This window comes from Penaeus monodon, chromosome 23 (assembly GCF_015228065.2).
Source record: "Penaeus monodon isolate SGIC_2016 chromosome 23, NSTDA_Pmon_1, whole genome shotgun sequence".
Taxonomy (NCBI): domain Eukaryota; kingdom Metazoa; phylum Arthropoda; class Malacostraca; order Decapoda; family Penaeidae; genus Penaeus; species Penaeus monodon.
The window spans coordinates 17238256-17238457 of NC_051408.1; the positions used below are offsets into that span (position 1 = coordinate 17238256).

Here is a 202-nt window from a genome sequence, read left to right on the forward strand (position 1 = left end):
ACTGAAGACTGATGAAAGATGTTCTCTCTCAGGATGTTAATGAACGTCGAAGATGTTATTTCGTTCCTGGCAACATCTCCTTTGCTGTTTACTTGAAGTAGTTGGCGCTGGAAATACAATGCGAAATGTTAATATCGCGATTCTTGGATTTAAGCTCAATACCTAACTTGTACTTGTACTCTGTCTATGTCTATCTTGGGCG

At 39.6% G+C, this 202-nt stretch overlaps 1 protein-coding gene across 1 annotated transcript in view; it reads right to left on the minus strand.

Moving 5' to 3' along the window:
• Positions 1 to 202, minus strand: part of LOC119588155 (protein obstructor-E-like) — a 2871-nt gene continuing 2669 nt past the window's right edge. The window contains exon 4 of the mRNA XM_037936860.1: positions 1 to 107. Within this exon, the coding sequence (XP_037792788.1) occupies positions 89 to 107 (19 nt within the window). The 3' untranslated portion in view covers positions 1 to 88. The remainder of the gene's footprint in view (positions 108 to 202) is intronic.